We start from the raw sequence: 18,559 nt of genomic DNA, 5'->3' as shown, positions 1-18,559 counted from the left end.
GAGATTACCTGGAAAAGAGGAGTGGGGACTGCTGTCCTCACAGTTGCTTAGGACAGCCGATCACAGCTGAACTGTCCTCTCCATGGAGTGCAGTGCCAAGGGACAGGAAAGGACCACAAGCCAGTGGACACTTGTTTCCTTTAGAGGCCTTGAAGAAAATTCTAGACCACGGGCTGTGGAGCAAGGTCTGTAAGTCTTCCTTTCCTCTCTTCTCCAGTCCCTCACCTCCTCTCTCTCTCCTCCCTTTCTTCTCCATTCCCCATTTGCCTGCTCTCTGCTTCCTTCCTTCCTCCATTCCTTCCCTCTCCCTCCTTCCGCTCCTCCTTTGCCTGCAGCCAGTGTGCTGGGCAAAGCCATCACTAGAGGAACAGCCTTCCATTTGGGAACATCGTTTGCTGACTGGAAAATTGGAGAGAGTTTTAAATCACCATGTGGCGAAAGGGGAACTGTTTGATAAATGTGTTTGGAGTTCCTGCGTTCTCCCACAGTGTCGTATTTCAAAGGCAGGTTTGAGGTCTGGCCATTCCAGCCCAGGGGGTGTATTTTTTGGTCTTGGACTGAGAAGTGATTCAGAGATAAGAAATGAAGGGAAGAGGTGAATGTCCCTTCTCCTACGCAAAGATCTTTAATAGAATTCATGGGCCCCCCCGCCGAGTCTGACCCTCTGTGTCTATATATATATTGTACACAGGATTAGGAAGACAGATAGCGTCTCTGGGCCTTAGTGTCCCCACTAGTCAAGCAGGCTGTGCTGGAGTATTCTACTGTGATTTTTCTTCCTCTACCCTACTGCATCCCTGAGGAGACTGTACTCTGAGGTTTGGCACAATGCAGGGACTTCAAATATGGTGGACCAATAGCTAAAGAGCATCTCAGAGGCCCCTCCCACTGACTCCTGAACTAACACAGGAAAACCATTCCACTTAGGACCACAGACTGGAGGAATCCAGTGACCTAAGACACCAGGCTGACTAGAAGCTACATGAACTGACCTTTGAACTTAAGAGCCATCCAAAAAGACATTTTGGACTCTGGAAAGTACCTGAGAGGCCAGTGTGACTATCTCACACAGGAGCTAAACCTGCAGCATCCTGAGAGGTGGTCCTAAATCACCAAGGCACAGGCAGGGCTGGGGCAACTTTAGGTGTCTCAACGCCACCCAAGACCGAGAGCACACGGCCAGGGATTTCCCCTTGAGCAAGCAATATGAACGAAGCACAAGTAAAACATGTAATTCATCTTAAGAAGAATCTAGAAAAACTCCAGCAAGCATATTTCTCCACTGTTACTCTGAAGAGGCTAGCTAAGACTTGGTGCTTATGACGTTCCCACTTTCAGGCTCCAAGCAGAAATGTCACTGCAGAATGATTTGAGTGACCATCTGCATAAAGCTACACAGCATCTCCACACAGCACACTTGTAGTCAGAGAAATGACAAGAGAGGTTCTGAATAGAACACCAAAGGCTTGGCTCTGAGCTAACCTTATCTGAATGGTGGGTCGGCCACTTACCTCTACAGAATTAACCAAGGCATGTCATGTGTGACTTAGATGCCCATGAACTGGAGATGGCTGTGCTAACCACTGGGAGGTCTGAGGGAAATCATTCAGACAAGGACTTAAACTTGCTCAGTAAATTTTATGCGTGCGCACACACAGAGAAATAGACGCATGTTCAAAATAGGATAAATGAAAGCCTGGATAAGAATGCTTGGCTGTCTGAATCAATAAGAAAGAGAGGGCGAGGCATGGTGGCACACACCTTTAATCTAAGCACTCAGGAGGCAGAGGCAGGCTTACCTCTGTGAATCTGAGGTCAGCTTGGCCTATATAGTGTGTTCGAGGCCAGCCAGAGCTACACAGAGAGACTGGGTCTCAAAAGAAAGAGAGAAAGAAACTAAGATAGACTAAAGACAGAAAGAAAGGGATAAATGAAAAAAATATATAAGTAACTGTAAACAGCCTAAAGGTACATCAGTGGGAGACTTCATTAAACAGGTAATGGTACGTTTCATGGGATATTACACAGCCCACAAGAGGGATGAAATTGATCTACATGTGGAAACACAGTGGAAGTCTTGAAAAGCTAGGAAATATCATAAAAGAGTTGTATAGACTTAGTCTTAATTTACAAAACAATTTACCTTTATGGATAAACAGCGAACTACTGATCACTTTAGGAAGGTGAGTAATTCTGGGAGATGTGTTTAGAAGAATCCCTTCTTTTCTATATCATCGTTTTCTGGGTTTGGTTCCTTGTTTTTAATCAGTCACAACTCAAGATAATGGTGAGAAAAATAAAAGTTTTGCTTTAAGAGACACAAACATAATGCTACATCTAATTTTTAACCATCTGGTACAGACCTGGAGGTCTTATCCCCACTGGTTAGCTCTCCTAGTACTAGAAGTTGCTACGCATTCTACTGGAGGAGGAATGAAACAGTATCACCCATCTGTGACCCCCCACCCCCGCCCCACAAGGTCTAACAAGCCCAGAAAGACACCCCAACCGATACAATAGTGGTGATAGAGTAGCAAGCACGTGTTAGTTGATTATCGTCACTCTGTCGGCCATTTTTGTCACTATTACTTAAAGCTAAAAGTCTCCTCTGAACCTTTAATCCACACTCTAGGAATCTTGACAGTCCAGTGTCTTACTGTTGTTACGTAACTGGCTAGTTACTTTGGTTTTTTGTTTTGTAGAGGGGCTCATACAACCTAGGCAGGCGCTGACTCACAGCCTCAGCCCTTCTCCCGTTATTTCTTAGGTCAGTAACTGAAGCTCTGACCTCCAGTTTAAACTACATTCTTCACAAGAATGGCATGGTTATTGTCAACTAATTTTCAATTTTGTGTCCTTTAGTTTCTGATTTTTTTTATTAGAAAATTCCAGCCTAGTTGTTTTGCAGCCATGGGGATGTGTCTTGGCTTGTGATTTTTATTTGTTGGCATGTGTTAAGGTTGACTTTGTAAGATGGCATATGAGATGTGTAAGTGCTCTAAATATTCTTTGAACTATCATTTGCAAAGAAAGTCTCTCTCTCTCTCTCTCTCTCTCTCTCTCTCTCTCTCTCTCTCTCTCTCTCTCTCTCTCTCATGCACACATGCAGACATGCTTCCTTATCTGCTTTTGACAATTATTTCAGTGATGGGAAAGCATGTCCCCCAGATATCACCTGTGCAGTAAATATGACAGTCCGCCACCTTCTTTAGAAACTGCCGTGACCATTCCTGGACTCCTATGTTTTGGCTGGAGGTAGCAGCCTCCAGCCACCCTTAGGGGATGAGGAGGAAAGAGGAAAGGCAGACATGTGAGACTGGACCAGTCACCTACCTCTGATCCTTGCTGTAGCTCAAGGATCTAATAACTCAGTCAGGTGAACACAAGGACAGACAAGGAAAGAAGAGTGCACGGCTAACTGGGCCAGAAGTCCCTGCCTTGGACAGCAGGGAGATGGCCACTGTGTCCAAAGAGAAGTCAGGCATACTCAGTGGTCCAGGGTCACACCCCCACCCTTCTCTGTCCCATTGATGTAAGATACACAGGTAAGCAAATATTTATGAATTCATAAATAAACTTACATCACTACAACAAAACTTTATTACATAATACCCTTGCTGTGCTATAAATAAAAACACTAGAAAGTTCATGAAATATATGACCATGAAGGAGAGATGCCGCAGTGGTAAAGTACTTTGCCCTTCAAGGATGAGGACCAGAGTTTCGAACCCGAGCACCTAGAGGACTGCACAGTGGTGTGCTAGCCTGCCTATAAGCTTGGCACTTGGGAAGCTGAGCCAAAGGTTTCCCCAGAGCAAGCCAGCTAACTACACTAGCCAAATTGGTGATCAGTGAAAGGCCCTGCCTCAGTGAGCTATGAGGAAGATACCCACACCAACTTCTGAGCTTCATGTGCACAAGCACACACATACACAAGCACCCACCCACGTGTGTGCCTAGACACAGGAACATACACACATATACACATACACTACACACATACACATGCAGAAAGATTGATTTTGTGAAGACTTTTATACATTTGTTTTCCCTATTCATTTTCTATGTAAAAGGGGATTTCCCAACGTCTGTATTGATTTCCAGTCTACTTGAGAGTTATGTTGGAAACCACAAGCCTGAAGCTTCCTTTGACGTTTCCAGGCAGTTCCTGTGGGATGTGTGCATGGAGTTCTCAGTTTACTGGATCTCCTGGGTCTCTCTATGTGCCCTTGGGTCTCACAGCACTGGCTGATGTGGAAGGATCCTGATTTGAATGGACAGACCCTTTTCTGCCACCTTTTGGGGGCTGAGTTCCCTGTGGGGCTTTTTCCTATACTGAGACAAGATTGAGAAAAGGGCTCAGAGTTACTCACAGTTAGCCTGGCCAGGTAAGAGACGCCATGAGCAGAGGAGGAGGGGTGCCGGTCCCTGGCATCCCAGCAGCGGGGAGCGCCTGTGGATATGCCAAAGTGCATATTGGTGGTGACCACCTCTGGTTGGCAGAGCAGGGCAGCCACATCCTAGCTGCTGCACCTGTCCATTACAGATGCACTTCTGGCCCCACGGTGCAAGACCCATGAAGATCCTTCTTCTGCATGGGCCCTGACATCTGGGTCACAGGGCAGGGAACTAGCAGCCTAGGAGCTGCTTCTGTGGCATCTAATTCTCTCCTCCAGCGACGCATGTAGCAGGCACCGCAGCTCCGGATTCTCTGCCTTCCTCTCCCCAGGCGGCGTGCTCACGCACAAGCTGCGCTCAGCAACCCCATCTGCTCCGTGCTCTTTCGGGCAGGGACCTCTTCATGTTTCTGGCAGACACCAGGCAACCTTGTCTAATTACAAGACTGACGCGGGTGAGTCCTAATTTCCACAGAGATCCGAGAGAAGAACTTGGAGTTCATTGCTGATTCAAAGCTGCCTCCCAAACAGAAACATGGGGCTCTTGCTTATTTTCACTGTCTTGGATTTTTGTTCCCCAGGTATGGGAGTGTGTAGCCGCCAACAGCGAGCTGTGTGTTAAGGTGAATACCACCTCACATAAGGAAATGTGTTGCCAGCCTAATAGGCAGTGCAGATGCAAAAAAATTCCCTCTCGTGATAAAGTGTGTGTGTGTGTGTGTGTGTGTGTGTGTGTGTGTGTGTGTGTGTGTGTGTGTGTGTGCTGCAATACGCACATCCTCAAGAGCTGTGTACATGGATGTACTCACCTGTACATGCATCCTTGGAGGCAATAGGTCAACCCAGATGTCTTTCTTGCTTGCTGCTATTTTGGATAGGCTGGTTGAAGAGCAAGCTCTAGGGTCTGCCTATCTCTGCCTGCCCAGTGCTAAGCTTATAGACACAAGATGCTGAGTCCACTTTCATGTGAGCACTGGGGGTTTGAACTCGGGTCCTTGTTCTTGGGTAGCAAGCGCTTTACCTGCTGCGGCATCTTTCCAGTCTCTAAAATTACTGTTGGTGTTCCTCCACACAACAGTCAGTTTCCAAGGGTCACTGTGATTCAGGCACTTGGGTCACCCAGGATAAAGATATGGTCCCTTGCAGCCTACTGGGGACCGCAGATACAGACGGACATTATTCCTAGCGTGGGGGATTTCTACATCAGAGGCCTGAGTTAAGTGCTATGGCTGACGTGACTCTTTGAAGCATCTCACCAAAGAACTACCCATGAGCAGAGGTTCAGAAGCTGAATGGGGTCAGAGACAGCACGACCCCTGGCATTTGGGTCAGACAAACCTCTCGGTGGTGGTGGAGCTTGGGGCTGTAGAAGAGAGGACAGTGATGCAATGGCCCATTAAGGTTTAAGGTGCTCCTCAGGAATATGACCTCTCTGTGCTGTGACCAAATTCAATTCAAAGTACCTGCCACCTCCCCAAGTTCTTGGCTTGCTCATGAGGAGATCCAGAAGACAGGGATGGAGAGAGCTGACAGGAAGGCAGGGCCTCAGCTTTTGGCCTGCTTTCTCCTAAAATAATTCTGCCTCAGCTCTTTGTAGATGAGTATTCAGAAACTAATTCTAAATGCTTTCTAAGTAGTACTAAAGACTTCCAAGGAATTGCGATCCAGTAGAGTTTCGTGTGTGTGTGTGTGTGTGTGTGTGTGTGTGTGTGTGTGTGTGTGTGTGTGTGTGTGTAAGCATGCACTTGGGGAGACTAGAAGACAACTTTGTGGAATTGGTTCTCTCCTTCCACATTCACTGGGGTTCTGGGTATTGAACTCAGGTCACTAGGCTTGTGTGAGAAGTACTTTTACCCCAAAGTCATCTTGCCAGGGAATGTTGTTCTGTTGTGTTTCTACTTTGTGGATACATAACCAGTTTGTTTGTTGAGGTGCATCTTGGGGCTGTAATGAGCATGAAGCCTGGAGTCAGAGGCTGCAGTTAAGGCCCAGAATGCACCCCTGAGTGAATCCTGCCATTCAGGCGGAGGCACACCATGTGATCTCACGGACAATGTGTGAAAAGATGTCAGCACAGTGTCTAGGTGTGGAAGAATGCCTGAGAAGAGGTGAAGCAGTAAGCACCATTAAGGAATAAATGACTAGCTGGGGCTTCCAGCAAGGTACAAGGGCACCCTGGCAGCTCCTGGGCAAGGGAAGGGCCTCTGCAGGGCTCAGAAGGATTGGCCCCTTCGTAACTGCAGTGCAGATAGGAGGACAGAGAAAACAGAGGTGACCTTCTTCCAGGGATCTAATTACATAAGGAGAGACACTATAGAGGGCAGTGACCCCAGGCTGCTCCTGGGAGCCCCAACATGGCTTCAATTGGCTCCTGGGATGTAGCTGTCATCTTCGGGTCACTCAACCAGAAAGGGACAATTTTTCCAAATAAGAACAGAAGGAGAGATGCTGCCCTGTGACTTCAGGGCACCTGCTTCTCTTCACTGTCCTGTTTGTCACCCGAGTCCCCAACAACAGGAAACAATCACACTGCTAGCTAGAGGACAGGATTAGCACCTCTGGGAAGGAACCAGAGCAGGGGTTGGTCAGAAGCAGAGTGCCAGAGCCAACAAGCACAGTGAATTCTCTTCTTGCCACCGTCAAAGCCATCAGATACACACACTCATGGCGCTCACCTGGCCAGGTCAACAGGAAAGCATCCTTCAGGTACCCAATGCCTTGTTGCCTCCCTTCCACTTTCCAGCTGCTTCCACACCCCAGCAATGAGGACAGGACCAACCTGGGAGCCAGAAACCCCAAACCCACAACCAGGGCATCCAACCACCCACTGTGACTGGAAAAGCCCCATCATGCAACATGGTGACACCAGGACTTCCTTACAAACAGCTCTCCTCGCTGAGCCTTCCCCGACAGCCTCCAAACAGAACATTACATCCTAGCAAACAAATCTCTCTCCATTCAGAAGAGTCAGTTTCCTCCAAGAGGAAATGGTCACTGACTCCGCACACTGACGGAGGGGTCCTTCACTCACCCTCTTGGTGCAGCCCTTCAGGATGTCCTCGCCTTTGCTTCTCTCTCCAACTGCAGGGACCAGAGCACCAGTAATCTTCACTGCCAGGGTACCAGACCCAGTTGGAGTAAGTGGGGGAATACTCCACTCTCACACGGAGAGCAGCCCCGAGTCACATGGGGCTGAGAAGGATGACACACCCTGTCAGATGCTGCCTTCACCACCTGCTCTGGACAGGTGACGAAGGGTAAGTGAGTCCAACCTGGCAGATTTGTGCGAACACTCCCAGCCAGAGCCATCTGACTTCTCCACATGAAAGGCCTGGTCCAAACAGAGGGAAGTCAGGGCTGAGAGCTGAACCTCAGAACAAAGTCCACCATCTGGGCTGGCAGGAGCACCCAGGCGGCAGGCCCTATCCAGAGCACAGTGAGACTCCTGCTCTGTCCCTGAGCGTCCCTGATGCAGTGGTGTGATTAGAAGGACGAGAGGGTTACAGAAAATGGTTTGGCACCTGCCAGGAGTCTTCCATAAATGTCATTGCACAGCAATGCATGACCTGGTGGTCGTGCACCTGAGACCCCGACTGCTCAGGAGGCTGAGACAGGAGGGTCACAAGTTCAAGGCCAGCCTAGGCAACCAAGCAAGGCTATCTCAACACAAAACTGAGAAAAGGAATGGTAGCTCAGTGGGCATGTGCTTGCCCAGCATGTGCATGCCTTTGAGTTAGGTTCCCCAGCACTGAAGGAAACATCACCACACGATCCTGCCGGCAACCCAAGTGCTATCATAACCACGTCCCATAGTCACCACTCAAAAATTCAGTGCATAACTACTCACTCCGTGCTGTGCTTGGTGACCTTGAGTCATAGCTAAACACTGGATTCTCCAAGGTCATGGCTAGCAGATTACCACATGGGGGGCTCCAAACAAGGTGTTCCTGACTCCACAGCCCAGCCCCCTCTTCCATCTTTGTGCCACACTTTTCCTAACAGATGAACTGACTGCAGGAATTCTCAGGCCCCAGCCGCGTCCTCCAGAAGGAGGGGCCAGCTCTGTATGAGCCATGGATGTGCCATATGAGACTGCGCATGCTCCATTTGAGACCAACAACGTAACTTCCATGAAGCATGTTGACAACCAGTCTGAAGGGACATGGCCCTTCCTTCTGAGTGTTTATTATCATGTGACCAGCCTACCTTTCCTCCTCATGTCCCTTTAGAGAGCCTGATCTCAGTGTGACATCGGCCCCGAGAGAACTTCCTATAGACCTCTCCTAAGCATACCCTCTGTGAGCAACAGGCTGACCCTTATGTGGCCTCTCTGGCATGTTTTCTGACACTCTACCAAATGTTCCAGGTCCCTGGCATTAACAAGGGTGTGGGGGCAAACTGCAGGATGCCCTTGACATTCCATGCAAGACTGTGGAGGTGCATTCATGGCTAGGCAACCAGGGTGGTCACAAGAGGCGTCCTGGGAGGGCATTCTGAACAGAGAGCTGCCTTTGTCGGCAGGCATGGGGACAGTCCCCTATTGTGGGACCAAGTCTGGAGGAAGGTGCAGGAATTTCTGAAGTGCTGGGGATGGGGGCGTTGGTCAGCACTGCCTGTTCTGGGAACCAGAGCCTCTCTTGAAGTATCAGAACAGTGTAACTGGGACTCCAATAGGCCTTACTGTGGCCACTTTCCTCTGACAGAAGGTTGAGGAATCTGTAACCTGGACCTGAGGAGGATCTTGGCTGCCCCTTGCATTAGAGCCAAACCCTCCCCATCATCTGGCCTGAGATCAGATTTTTCCTTTCCCTCCATTTTCAGGTAATCCATTCTCTCTTGCTCTCATAAGGTAAACTCATTCCCAAGTATGATCGGGACCCCGACTGACCCTAACTCATATGCAATCTGTACCCCAAATTGGAAGCTCCATCACACCTAGGACATCAGGCCTTCTGAAGAGGAGGACCCTCCCTCTCTGGTCAGCAGTCCACAGGCCTTATGGCTGCCCAAAGGAAGCAAAGTAGAGGCTGCTGGTACATCAGCCTCTCTTAGAACTCAGGAACTGAGTCCTGTGAGCGCAACCTCCCGTGCTTGGTCTAAGAAGTGAAACCAGAAACTCCAAGTGCAGGGTGTGATTGAGAGAATGCCAAGGGGGGCATATGCTAACAGGCCCAGGAATGCATCATGACGGGAAGAAGCCTGCGTTCATTGTCCTTGCCACTATTCCTTACCCTGGGGACCTCCTGCTCACTGAATTCCACCATCACCTTGGCCTTTTGATTCTCAAACAAGTCAGGCTCATGTTGCCACAGCTGCTTCCTCTCCCGAGAAAGTTCCCCTTCCAGCTCTTTCTGAGGCTGGCTCCATCCTAAACGCAGCCTGTGCCGTCCACTCAATCTCCCCAAGCTCTCTATGATGCTACCCTTGTTTATTTCCACTAGGGAACCTGCCACCATTGGAGGGAGACCTATTAGCCTATTTGAGTCCCTGTGAGTCATCAATCTATCCCATATAGAATACAATCCCCCAGACAGGGACCTCATCTGCTTTGCTCACCACAGGGTCCCCCAAACACGCCAGGCCCACATAAGGGCTCCCTAAACATTTACAGAATGAGTCAACACATAACTGAGCGAATAAATAAACGACCGATGCCTGGTAATGGGCTTTCCACATTTGTTTGTACTTTACGGTTTACAAAGAGCCCTTACAGACATTTCCTTCATCTAACTCATGTGATTAGACTCAGGTTAAATAGCACTTTAAAAACATACACTTCACTCCCTAGCCCCTCAAGGCCTCGGGCCAGGAAAACAAGGGAGCATATTCTCCTCAAAGGAGCAGAATTTAGTTATGAGACTTTATTTCTGAGCTATAGGACAAAGGAAATCACCCGGAGGTGCAGAACCCGACTGACAGACGGTGACAGTTTCCACTGCACAGAACTTACTGACACTCAGCTGTAATGCTAAGCATGGCCAACCTAGTGTCTGCAGCTCAGTTGCCTTTGGAAGGTGCCGCAGTTCCCACCCTTTCCCTTAGGAGGACCCAGCAGGGTGCAGAGGCCAGATGTGAACCCAACATCATCTGGATGGCCCTGTCCTTCTAACATGAGCTGAAGAAGTGCACTTTGCCCAGCTGAGCTGCTGAAGATTTCTGCCTGTCCCACTGTCCCCATCTGTTAGGACAGGTTTGGAAAGGGTTAACACAAAGCTGGAGGGAGTGGTCCCAGCCTGGGTGGTACTATTTTAAGGACAAGACTGGAGTGGTTTACTAAGCACCAGCACCCTGCCAGCCTCTCCACCTGGAAAAAAATGGAAAGCCAGTTCTCACTGGCTGACATACGGGGTGAGAAAACAAACAGTCCCACCCAGCAGAGTCCTGGCAATAGCTGGGACACTAGTGGGTCCTGCTGTCTCCAAAGAGGGGGAAGTAACTGAACCCCTCATCTTTTCTGACTTTTTAAGGGTGTCAGAGGTGTTCCAGGGGGTGGGGTTTGGGTTCTGGGGTGTCATTTCAGACTGGGAAAGATAGAATCCGAGGATGACTGTGCCTAGTCGTGCCAGGCAGTAACTGGCCTCACACTCTCTGCCCACACAACTATCTGAAGAACGCTGCCTCCTGCCTCCTATCAGAAAGCAATGTTTTAAAGATGAAGAAATCCTTTCTTTTCCTCATTTGTTACTGTCTTGGTATGACTGACTTGGTACATAAAAATGTTAAATCTCTGCCAAGGTCATAGACTTCTTTCCTACAGATGTGCCTTTCTTCCTCCACCTCCTCGGCTCAGTACGGCACACCCCCTTTGACGGAGAGACTAGCCAGCTACTGCTTCCCAGCACACTTGTGTGGTTTTCGAGTTTTGCCTCCGTCCCCTCCACCAGGAAGCCCTCCCTGACATGGCCTGCCAGTTGCATCACTGAATGTTGGGTTGTCCTCTCATCCTCTCAAAGCACTCCATGCCCGTCTCTCTCATTCGTGAATCTGCCTCACACTGTGACTTCCCCACTCCGGCGACTGTGGCTCGTATCTCCCTCTGCAGCCTTGGAACCCAGCACAGGACTGGCACAAAGTGCGTGCTCTCAGTAGCTGTTAGCTGAAGGAGCAAGAGGAAGAAGAAGAAAAAAAGGAAAGACAGAGAGAAGGGAGGAAGACAAGGAAGCAGGAGAGAGGGATGCTGAGGTCAGATCTATTGACACAGACACAAGATAGACAAATAGGAGGCTAAGCTTGCATCCGGCTGGGCTCATGTGCTCGCCCCTGGCAACAGGAGGCAGAACAGGCAGGAAACGGGGCACTGGCTCTGGAGTCCAGCAGTCAGTGTCCTCAACTCTGCTGTTCACTGGCTGCGTGACCTACCACAAGCATTCTCCCGCCTGAGTGCCAGATTCCCTTTTGCAAATGGGTTATTATAAGGCCTGAAGAATGTCTTGCTGCCTGACATACTGGCAGCTCAAATACCAGCTTTTCTTCCCTAGACCCCATGGTACTACAGTGCCCCATTTGCTCTCCAAAGAGGGGAGGAAGGACCGGCAGGGCACAGCAGCCACAACGCCCTGTAACTGGACCCTCTCTCTCTCTGTCGCAACATCACTCAGACAGTTGAAAGCTTGTCCACCAACACTGCCTGCAGCCTGCTCTCGGCTGTTCTGAGTGTACTTTCCAGTAAAAGCAGATCTTTGCTGCCAGGGCTGGGGCCAGGGCCAGGCTGGGCTGGATCAAGAAGCACAGGGAAGCCTCAGGGAGGCAGATGAACACATACCACCTGCCCAGGGTCCGTTGAGACCCTCGGGAGGCCCTGGGAAAGACATGGGTATGCATAGAGCCTCTATGTAGTTCTTTCATCGTCTCTGATCTGTTCCCATGGTACACTTGCTCCAGTTGGCTCCTCCTCTACTATCTGATCAAGAGTTGCAACCCTCACCTGCTCCTAGTGACAGCCTGGGTTAGTCTTTGTGTAACTTCCCTTTAGCCCCTTGAGTGGAGAGTTACCGCCCTCTTGGAGCTGCCCCATGTTGCAGAATCTGATTCGCACTGGTACCCACTGGGAGCTAAGAGATGCTGAAGCAGATACTACACTTTATAAAAAAAAAAAAAAAGCCTTTAAATTTAATGGCATGTTATATGGCCACCAAGCAGTTTGAAAGTATATACAAGAATACAAGAGCTTCCTGGTGTGATGGCTTTTTTTTTTCTTAGAGAGAGAGAGAGGTGAGAGGGGGCAAGGGTCTCATGCAGCCTGAGCTGTCTTCAAATTCACAATGCAGCCAAGGATGACAATGACCTTATCTTTCTGCATCCCACCTCCTAAGTACTAGGACTGCAGGACTGCACCACCATGCCTGCCTTAGGGAGTGCTAGGGATCAAACCTAGAGCCTTGTGCACGCTAGGGAGGCACTCTACCAGCTGAGTTGTGTCTCCAGTCCAGTATTCCCTAACAGTGTGTCTCACACCAGTATATGTGCTTCTCAAAGTACCCTACACATTGGCTTAAGATTTGTGTGTTTCAGGGTTGGATAGATGGCTCAACAGTTAAGAGCACTGGCTACTCTTCCAGAGGACTGGGGTTCAATTCCCAGCACCCACATGGCATCTCCCAACTGTCTGTAACTCCAGTTCTGGGGGCTCTGGCACCCTTGCAAAGACATACATGTAGGCAAAACACCAATGCACACAAAAAATAAATAAATCTTTTTTTTTAAGATTTGTGTATTTCACTGTCTGTAAATTGGCAAATATTGAGGTAGTTCTACACATCCTAGGGTTTAGTGATACCTGATACATATGCAAATACATAAAAAAGATGGAGAACGGAAGGAGAGGAAGACTAACAGATGGCAGATACAATGAGGGAAAGATGAGAAAATTGAGTGTAGCTGATGGATACAGGCATGGTTAGTGTGGCAGATCCATAGGCTAATAGATTTGGTCACCAGGGAGTATCACTATTTGAGAGGATTAGGTGTGAACTTGTTGGAGGTGTGACACATGGGCTTTGAGGGTTCAAAAGCCCATGCCATGCCCAGCATCTCTCTCTCAGCTACAGCTACAGCACCTGCATGCATGCCTCCATGCTCCCCACCATGATGATAATGGACTAACCCCCAAATCTATAAGCAAGCCCGCGATTAAATGCTTTCTCTTATAAGAGTCGCCATGATCATGGTGTCTCCTCACAGCAATAGGACACTGTCTAAACAGTTAGTACGGTGGTTTCTTCCTCTTTGTATGCTTGAAACCCTTCTTAATGCTGTTTTGGAAAACACAAAATTGAAAGCAAGTTTTAAGAATCAATACAGAAAATGGTGAAATAGTCACTGGCACAGACTGTTTTAGTCCATCAAGGTTAGGGTTCTAGTACCTTTAGGCATAAGGAGTTATGGAGACCTAATGTCAATTGGAAGCACCTGTGGAAAAATCTCTGCGTGTGTGTGTGTGTGTGTGTGTGTGTGTGTGTGTGTGTGTGTGTGTGTGTGTGTATGCACATCTGTGGGTGCATGTGTGTGCTTGGGCACACATGTGTGTCCCCTGTGTGTATCCCGTGTGTGCATGTATATGTGTGTGCACATGCTGGCACACATGTGTGAATGTTATTTTCCAGCAATAGTGTAGCATACTAAGACATGATTCTCGACACATGGAACACACTGGCCAGGATTCAAACCTTAGTCCTGCCCCATGCCATTTGCTGAAACTCCCAGAGCCTGCATTTAGCTCACTTGTCAAACAGAAACATGTACACTGCCCTGGCGTGGTGGGGAAAGTCAGGTATGCTCTGCTCAAGGAGGCCCTGATGAGCTGTTTCTGCTGAACACACTCCAGAGGAGGAAGAGGGAGTTGATCTCACAAAGGGCTGTTCCAGAAGGAATGGGGAGGCCTCATAATAATTTGCATACTTGGGATCAGGGACAAAGACAGTTGGCTGATGACAGGTAGAATCTTGCCCCACTAGAAAAACCATCCTCCTACACAGTGGCTAGTTTGAGAGGGGAGGTCTGAGGCCACTGTCTTCCTTTGGTCCAACACCATCCAGTCCCCTTTGCCTAGGACCTGCATTTCCACCCCTGTCCTGACCTGTGTGGTGATGGTGGTGCTGTTTGCTCAGACAGGCTCTCCCTATCTAGCCCCAGCTGGCCTTGAACTCAAACTCACAGCAATTCTCCTGTCTCAGTCTCCCAAGTATTACAGGTGTACACCACAATACCTATTTAGAAAAGTATAGCACAAGTTGGTCTCAAACTCTTGACCCTCCCACCTCATCATCTTAAGCAAATTGCCTACTGACCACGCACCATCACACCTCAACAGACCTATCCCCGACTTATACCCATGCACCCCAGCAAAAAAAAAAAAAAGAAAAAAAAGAAAAAAAAGCTCAAATAAGACTTCCTCCCAGAAGCCCATTCTGACCCACCAGATTAGGTTAGTTTCCCCAACGGGTGCCTCTTGAAGGCCTGCAGCTTCATATTTTTGAAGTCTGTTGTTTATTTAATATGTACCATCAGCTCTCTAGCACCCAGCACAGTGCCTGGAGCATCAATGCTCTGGACAAGTAATGTGCTGTAAATGAATCCCAAGTGTTTAAGAAAGTGATTTCACTCTTGGTGTATTGAAAAGTGAATTGGAAGAGGGGCATGAATTAGAACAAAGCATAATGACACACATATGAAAATGCATAATAAAACCCACTGTGTTTTATACTAACTTTCAAAGTTAATAGAAATTAAAATTTGCATATGTAAGAAAGCCTGAAGTCCAATGCATTTCTCTCATGAAAACTGCAATAGAAACTTTTTCCTAATCATTTATGTTCAACTTGTTCCTGCTTATATTCAATAATGTGACTCTAAATTTATACTTTATTATTTAATATATCAATTAATTCAATTCAACATACCTACTATTTTCTGGTTTTGCTAATACAACTTTTCAATGCATAAGTATTTTTAAATAATGTAAGCTAAAATGCAACAAAATGAACTTTACAAATGGTGTCCACAAAAAAAAAAAGGAAAAGAAAAATACACAGAAAATAAAGAGGTCAGGGAAGGAGAAACAAACCCCACTACATCTACACTTGTCCAGGGAGCATTAGAAAGCTCTGAACTGTGTCTTACACAGCTGGCCTTCTTCCCTGGGGCAGGGAAAGTGAATAGCGGGAGTCTCCAGTCCCAGCCCATCCTGCTGCTAGCCTTATGCAGAGCCAGCATTTGCCTTGCAAGCCAACGCCCTGCTGGCAGCTGCTCCTTGCACAGGGATTCCTAAAGAATCTGGGTTCCTATTTTCTAGTGGAAGAAATTAAGGCACCTGTAGTCACATGACTCTACAGACACTAGCAACCAGCATGGTCACATTAACAGTAATCTACACTTGGAAAACGGTACTGCTGGAACGGCTCCTGGGGCCATCTCTAGTCCATCTCCTATCTCACCATTCTGTTGTCAGGGATTCTGAGTCCTATGATGGACAAGAACTTATTCAAGATCACAACGCTTTGTAAGAGTTCAACTGGACAAGTGGCCATATTGCTAATGCCCAATCTTGTAGATAACTAAACTCAGAAAAGAACAAACACTCAGTAGCTGTCACTCAGAGAAGCTCCCTACCCCACAACTAAGACATCCTTTTCCACAGTCAGTGCAAAGGTTGCTCAGGGCAGACCACAGCTGAACTCTTCTAGCATTTCCCAGAACCCTAAAGCTGCCTTGCTCATGATGATGGTCAAGTCTCAGGAGTAGCCCACATGCAATGGCTGATAATTGCAAGGGTACCAAGCTCTCTAGGAGCAGCTAGATCAGCCATAGCCAATGCTGAAACTCCATCCCTGTCCTTCTGCCTGCCCTGCTGTGTCCTTTACCCTCATGGGTGCTGTACTCACAGCATTCTGCAGGGAGCTTCCCACTCTCACAGCTCTGCCTCAGTCTGTTGCCAGGGAAACCTCACCAAAGGAGATACAGCCAGAGACAGAAAGTGGGTAAAAGCCGAGAAGATGGTTCTACCCAGCACCCAGCACTAGTTAAGTACCAGGTCAGTGCTTGCTGGGATAGGGGAAAAAGACACATCCACATGGCCATTTTCTACAAAGAGGTATTTAAATGGAAGGCTATTGCCTGCTCCAGAGGAGACCACTACTGCTTTTTACCCAAGAGGCAGGTGTCTGTGATAGTTTCTGGGCCACCTAGGAGAGCTATTCCTGAGACTTGACATGGTCACCATATTATACCCATGCTGTTCAAGACACTCACAGACTTGAGCTCTGTTGTTTTTCCTTTTACTCTGTGAGGCAGGAATGGATTATCCCTGATCTGCAAAAGAGGAAACTGAGCCACAGCAATGGTGAACACCTTTTCCAAGATTAGGAAGCCAACTAGCTCCTCTTGGAGCCACAGACATCACACCCCATGTCGGGTGGTGGCCTGCCCCCCTTCTGTCTTCCCTCTGAATGCAGAGGTTTTTGTCGGAGCTAATCAAAAGCTCTCAAGAGTCTTGTCCCTATCTTCCTGGAGCTAGAAAAGTCAGGCTGCGCTCTTGACTTGCCTCACTCTCCTTTTTTAAAGAAAACCATGTGTGCATTCCCTTTGCCAAAGTTAAAGTGGAACCCAAGTTTCACCGGCTTTCACAGTTGGGCAGAGGGATTAACCTCGGCTGTCCAGTGCCTGTTTGTGTCTGTTTCCCGAGCACATGCAGGGGGCTGCCATAAGAAATGACATCATCTCATGGGCTGGCTGTACCTGCAGGAAGGCAAGGCCTCAAGCTAGGGTGCCCTAGACCCTCAGAGCCTAGACTGGGGAGGTCCCCATCTGTTCCACTGTCCTACCTCACTGCATAGTTCTCTCTTATATTCTGCCTCTGCTGTGGGGACCCTGACAGCTCCATCATTGGACATGGATAGCCCTGCTCCTTACTAGCAACAGTCACAGAGGAAGCCAGGTGTGTTCACCCACTTAGGGAGAGACCTGGTGACAGGCACTTCACCCCTCTGCCAAGTGCATGGAGGATGAGAGCGCAGCCAGCCCCTACAAGGACAGACAGAATCACAGCACACGTGTGCACACAGTCACACACACACACACACACACACACACACACACACACACACACACACACACACACACACACACACTGCACCAAGTAAGGAAAACTGCTCTCCCACCCCTCCGGGAAGATGTCCAAAAAGATCAGGCCCCTTCAAGTCCCCAGAGACAGACGAAGAGGCTGCACTTACCGGCCTCCCTCCTGGGGAAGATGGTCCTTGGCAAACTCATGAGCAGGGCGGTGAGGACCAGTGACAGGCTCCCACAGACCACACACAGGAGGCACGGGGATCCGCAGCTCCTCGGGGCTGCTAGTCTTTGAATGGGAGTTAAAACTACAAAGTGACTCTCTCCTTAGAACTGTTTTTCCTCGGCAGGGAGGGAGGAAGGGAAAAAAATTTCTTTCCCACTGCCAGAAAATCTTTAACGTTTCACAACGGTCGCTTCCAACTCCGGCCTCCGTATGAAGGGAGTGTGTATTTCACTGGACTGGAGGGAGCCCTCGGATTCTATGCCTCTTCCCGGACCACAGACAGAAATGCAAAAACCTCCGCCTTTCCCGTGGACTTGGAGAATGCTGTGAGAGGGCAGAACCCAGAGAGGTCCTACATATGGAAAATGTGCCCCACTGTTGGGGCCACCGAATCACTCCAGTCTCTGTGCCCGCCCCTGATATTTCCAGAGAGTTCTGCTGTGTTTATGTACTTGCATAGGACAAACAAAACACCCCGAATCCTAGCCCCCACGTTGAAGTGATTCATTTTCTCCCTCACACACAAACACAGCGCCTGTTCAATCCAAGTGGGAAACGCCTTTCATAAAGTGTACACAGGGTCTGGGCAGAGTGGCTGGTGGTGAATGCAGCCTGTGTCCCCAGAAGGGCAGAGGGGCTCTGGGGAAGGTGGATGCTGACTTTGATCAACACAAACAGAAGGCTCTGGGCTCCTGCCCCACGTCTGGAAACGGAGGGATCAAAGAGCAGGGGTTCCAGTGCACTGTTAAATGTCGTCAGCCTTTTCTGCCCAATTTCCCCCGCTTGCCTCCTTATACTGGGTAGTATTTTTGGACTTGGACAAGATGTACTGTTATTTTAAGTGACCAATTTGACTGCTGGCTTAAACAAATTC

At 48.6% G+C, this 18,559-nt stretch overlaps 1 protein-coding gene across 2 annotated transcripts in view; it reads right to left on the bottom strand.

The window, feature by feature from the left end:
* Window positions 1-17,922, bottom strand: part of Il16 (interleukin 16) — a 95,028-nt gene extending 77,106 nt beyond the window's left edge. The window contains exon 1 of one of the 2 annotated variants that reach the window (XM_052714873.1): window positions 17,624-17,922. In XM_052714873.1, coding sequence (XP_052570833.1) covers window positions 17,624-17,663 — 40 coding nt within the window. In that variant the 5' untranslated portion in view covers window positions 17,664-17,922. Of the gene's footprint in view, window positions 1-4,373; window positions 5,004-17,623 lie in introns of those variants that run through there. The other variant, XM_052714872.1, reaches the window with a different exon arrangement.
* Between the last annotated feature and the right edge of the window lie 637 nt (window positions 17,923-18,559).

This window comes from Peromyscus californicus, unplaced genomic scaffold (genome assembly GCF_007827085.1).
Source record: "Peromyscus californicus insignis strain IS unplaced genomic scaffold, ASM782708v3 Scaffold_4__1_contigs__length_199733344, whole genome shotgun sequence".
NCBI classification, from domain to species: Eukaryota; Metazoa; Chordata; class Mammalia; order Rodentia; family Cricetidae; genus Peromyscus; species Peromyscus californicus.
The sequence above is the reverse complement of the archived record's forward strand: the minus strand, read 5'-3'. Positions and strand labels throughout refer to the sequence as shown.